General features: G+C 37.3%; 2 protein-coding genes across 2 annotated transcripts; both read right to left on the reverse strand.

The window, feature by feature from the left end:
• Window positions 1–724: 724 nt before the first annotated feature.
• On the reverse strand, window positions 725–1,726 carry LOC127277843 (uncharacterized protein K02A2.6-like). The gene has a single exon (XM_051299234.1). It carries the CDS (start codon window positions 1,724–1,726, stop codon window positions 725–727), a length of 1,002 nt encoding a protein of 333 aa, XP_051155191.1.
• Window positions 1,727–3,824: 2,098 nt separating this feature from the next.
• LOC127277845 (uncharacterized) lies at window positions 3,825–4,556 on the reverse strand. Its single transcript, XM_051299236.1, has one exon. It carries the CDS (start codon window positions 4,554–4,556, stop codon window positions 3,825–3,827), a length of 732 nt encoding a protein of 243 aa, XP_051155193.1.
• Between the last annotated feature and the right edge of the window lie 221 nt (window positions 4,557–4,777).

Consider the following 4,777-nt stretch of genomic DNA (forward strand, 5'->3'; position numbering starts at 1 on the left):
ATTTTATTATTATTCTTAACAAAAAATGTTTTTTTCGTCACATTTTTTTTCACTAAATGTAATAAATATTCTAGTTTTATTTGATTAATTCAATTAAATTAATAATTAATTTTATTTTCTATTTTATCGAATATGTAAGTGAACAAAATATATTGGTAAGTGATAAAAAATCATCAGTAGGTTTTGTAAAATTAATTCAATTTCAAATTCTCAAAAAAATGAATGGAATTTTAGTGTTAATATTTAAATATATTTATTGTAAAATGTCATCAGAAGGATTCCCATATCCTCATGCGTGTTCCCAATAATTAAAATAAGACTGGACTAATAATGTTAAAATATTACTTTATTGAAATAAAATATATATATATATACGAATTAAGTAGTCACTCAAGCGTGGTCCCGTACGCAACTGTACAATTAATAGAAATTACACATGATCTCTCATACTTCTTCTCTCTTTACGCATGAGACAGAAGAATCGTCGCGCGCCGGATGTTCTATCCGTTTTCTTCGCGAGAGAGAAACTTGCGATCTCGCATCTCATTATTGTGCGAGTAAGTCTATATAAAGTTTAAATAATTCTTTAAATAATAAATAATCTTTTAGCAAATATAATATAAATAATAATATAATAAATAATGTATGTGATATAACGACGATCGATCGTAAACATATATAAAAAAAATGTGGTTATCACACATATTTAAATAATACTTCGCATTCAATGGAATGCTGGATTGATTAGGGACACTAGATGCACCTGAAACACCACTCGAAGTAGAAGGCAATTCAAAAAGCTCTTCACTTGAAAGCTCAATAGGACTGTCGCTGTCACTGAGAGCAAAAAACGCGGGCTTAAATTCTCTACCGAAATTTGTTTATTGATACCATTAAGCTCTACCTCAAAAACTCTGTCCGATATACGTTTAATGACCTTATACGGACCTAAGTATGGACATTCCAAAGCTTTTTTAATTGGACCAACTTTAACAAACACGTGGGAACAAGAGTACAAATCTTTGAAAAAGAAAATCTTTCTCTTGTGCCTGTGCTCGACCGGCACTGGCTTAACCAATTTCATATGTTCCCGAAATTCTTCTATGAAGATTTGACGATTCGCGGAAAAATCTTCCGGAATAACAAATTCGCCCGGTATTCTGAGGGTGGTACCGTAGAGGTATTCGGCCGGCGATGCCCCCGAATCCAAAACATTATTTCTAAGTCCCAACATGACTGTGGAAAGCGAATGAATCCACTTAAGGTTATTGTGGCACATAATTGCAGCCTTAAGCGTGCGGTGCCAGCGTTCAACCAATCCGTTTGCTGCGGGGTGATAAGGTGTCGTTCGAATCCTATTGCAACCAGAAAGTTTTAACAATGCAGAAAACAATCTCGACTCAAATTGGCTACCCTGGTTTGTTGAGAGAGTCTCAGGCGAACCAAAACGAGAGATCCAACAGTCGAAGAATGCACGGCAAACAGTCATCGCCTCTATATTTTTTAGTGGAACGGCTTCAGGCCAACGAGAAAACCTGTCTATCAATGTGAGACAATACCTGTAGCCTTCACATTCCGGTAATGGACCGATGATGTCCATATGAACGTGTCGAAAACGACTATCCGGAGCAACAAATTGAGAAGGAAGCAGTATATTATGTCTCCAGACTTTTGATCGCTGGCAATGAAGACAAGATTGACACCACCCCTTTATGTCCCTGTTCATGCTAGGCCAAACATATCTTTTTTGTATTAATCGAGTAGTGAGCTTTCCCCCAGGATGAGCAGTATTATGGAGAAGATTAAACATTCGCCTTCGCATGGAAGAAGGAATTTAGGGACGAAGATTATCACCTGACACATCACAAATTAATGAAGTGTTATTCCAGTCGAATCTTTTCAATTTTAAAGAAGTAGTATTGTTATTGGAAATTGCTGGAAACTCCTCATCGACGATTTGAGCTTGTGAAAGCTCGTTTAGATTAATTTCCGTGGGGAAGCTAATCACATCTGCGCGAGATAAGGAATCGGACACTACATTAGTCTCACCTGGAAGATACTCAATCACGTTTGTAAATTCTGATAAAAAAGAAAGTTGCCTTTGTTGTCTGGGTGGAGGTTTTTCTGTGCTTTTCTGTAGAGCATAAACTAAAGGTTTATGATCTGTGCAGATTGTAAATTCGTGACCTTCTAGAATGTAACGGAAGAATTTAACGGCTTCATAAATTGCAGTCAACTCTCGATCATACGCACTATACTTAGTTTGCGCTGTATTAAATTTTCTTGAGAAAAAAGCTAAAGGACGCTACGCACCATCCAAAAATTGCTCTAAGGTTGCTCCCATTCCTAAGTCTGAAGCTTCCGTTACTAAACGTGTGGGAGCTTCAGGGGAAAGAAAAGCCAGAAGAGTAGCTTGAGCAAGAGCTTCCTTTAATACGACGAAGGCCTTTTCGGCATCAGGTGTCCAATTAACTTCACGCTTGTCATTTTTGCGTGTGTCATGTAAAAAGGCGTTCAAAGTTCGTCTAAGTTAAGACTTAAAGAGTATAATTTTAATCTATTAAACACTATGTTAAGATGATCCTCATGCTCCTTCATATCGCGGGACGCTATCAGGATGTCATCTAAATAAACAAAAACAAAATCCAAATCCCCTAGAGCCTTAAACATGTACCTTTGGAATGTTTGTCCTGCATTCCGCAAACCAAATGTCATGCACAGGAACTCAAACAGTCCAAAGGGGGTAGTTACCTCCGTTTTAGGTACATCGTCGGGGAATACAGGAATTAGATGATACGCCGCGTGTAAGTCGAGTTTCGAAAAGATTTTTTTATTACGAAGGTTCATAGTAAAATCGTGAAGAAATGGTATTGGAAACTTATCCGGGATGGTAACACTATTCAACATTCTGTAGTCCCCACAAACTCTCTACTGACCATCTGATTTCTGGACCATGTGAATAGGGGATGCGTTAGAGCTACTAGAGGCTCGACATTTACCAGAATCAATCATGGATTTAAAGTGTGCTTTTGCTGCAACTAACTTGTCCGGAGGAAATCTACGTGGACGCTGCGAAACCGGAAGACCATTTGTTACAATGTGGTGAAATATACCATGAGTGAAAGGTTGTTTGTCATTTCCCAGGTTCGTAATTTCAGGATAATTTAATAAAATTTGATAAAAACGACTTGATTTGTCAATTGAACTAATATCTGTTATAGAAGCGATTTTAACTTTACATTTAGTTTCACAGCCTGAATGTGCATCTGTGAGTTTACGATTTTTGATATCAACCGATAATCCAAAGTGGTTCAGAAAATCGGCACCGATAATGGGGTAAGGCACTGATGCTATGCAAAAATTCCATGGAAAATTACGACCAAGACTCAAATCAATTGATAATACGCGCTCACCAAATGTATTTATCTGCGAATTATTTGCAGCATAAATGACATGGTTGGTGGGGGTAAGTTTATCTTGTGAATTTGCAGGAATTAAGGAGAAATCCGAACCGGTATCTATCAAAAATGTTAATCCTGAAATACGATCATTAATATGTAAACGTTTAGAAGAAATAATATTATCAGTTAAATGAACTACACGCGGCTTGCTCAGTTTCCCAAAGAAGAGGTAATTGGTTGCAAGATGCAAGGTGGTACACACTTACGAGCATTATTGCCAAATTTTCTGTGATAGAAGCATAAAGAGTTCTCTTTTTCATTGAAATTATTTTTCCTGCCATAATTATTGTTATTAAAATTTTTATTTTAAAAATTCGAGTTATTTCCGTTACTGAAATTTCTTTTTTCTGACTTGCTTCTATCTCATTTTTGATAAAATCCTGAGCGTTGATTAGAACGGAATCTATTCTGGGCGGAAATTGCATCGACCTTGACGGACAATGCGTCGATTCTTTGAAGCAATTCATCGTTGGTGTTTTGTACGACTGCGGACGTGCAAGAAGAATTCTGACCGGCTTCCTCAACGAAACGATCGGCTAATTCGGCTAATTTATTTATGTCCGTTACGTCGACCAACGCTAATGCTGATCTGCAGTTACTTGGTAATTGATCAAGAAAAACCGTTCTGATAACCTCGTCGCTACATTTATCCTGACTAAGGTTTCGGATGCGACTAAGGATTAAGGAAGGTTTCCCTTCACCGGACAATTCGCCCTTTAATAGTTGTCTGAGACGCGATTCCGAAGATACCGAAAAACTTGCAATAAGGTGTTGCTTTATTTGTCTATATAAATCTGGAGGGGGTACTTCGTGAGTGATAATGTCGCTGATTGTCATTATTGTCTCGAAATCCAACGCGGCCATTACTGCCCCAGCCTTGGTTCTATCTGTTCGAATACCGGTGTAATCGAAGAGTAATTCTACCTCAGCAAACCAAACATTAGGTTCTTTATGATAAAAATCTGGCAACTTAAGAATCTGCCTAATTCTATCTCTATTCTCCGGATTGTTTCCGGGGGGACCACCGGCGACCGTTTCCCCCTCCTCGGCACCATCATCAGTCAGGTACTCATCGCTATTGAAATTACGTGCCATTTTTATAAGTGTTCGGTCCAGCAAGGGAACAAGAGAAAAAAAAATTATACTAATAAATCAAACAACTTTAACTTTTACTAAGGTAAGAATCAATTCACTTATTTGATTAAACTCTACTTTATAAATAAATTGGTTTTCTTCAATTTCTTCGACGTATTCGCTCATTTTTCCTATTCTACATATTTGGGATTCAATGTTTTGTACCTTCGACAACGTACCAT

The sequence above is a fragment of the Leptopilina boulardi genome, unplaced genomic scaffold (assembly GCF_019393585.1).
Source record: "Leptopilina boulardi isolate dan_hultmark-lab unplaced genomic scaffold, ZJU_Lbou_2.1 LbouV2_183, whole genome shotgun sequence".
Taxonomy (NCBI): Eukaryota; Metazoa; Arthropoda; class Insecta; order Hymenoptera; family Figitidae; genus Leptopilina; species Leptopilina boulardi.

Coding starts and splice junctions, on each gene's coding strand:
- LOC127277843 (XM_051299234.1), bottom strand. CDS start 1,726: ATGAACAGGGACATAAAGGGGTGGTGTCAATCTTGTCTTCATTGCCAG.
- LOC127277845 (XM_051299236.1), bottom strand. CDS start 4,556: ATGGCACGTAATTTCAATAGCGATGAGTACCTGACTGATGATGGTGCC.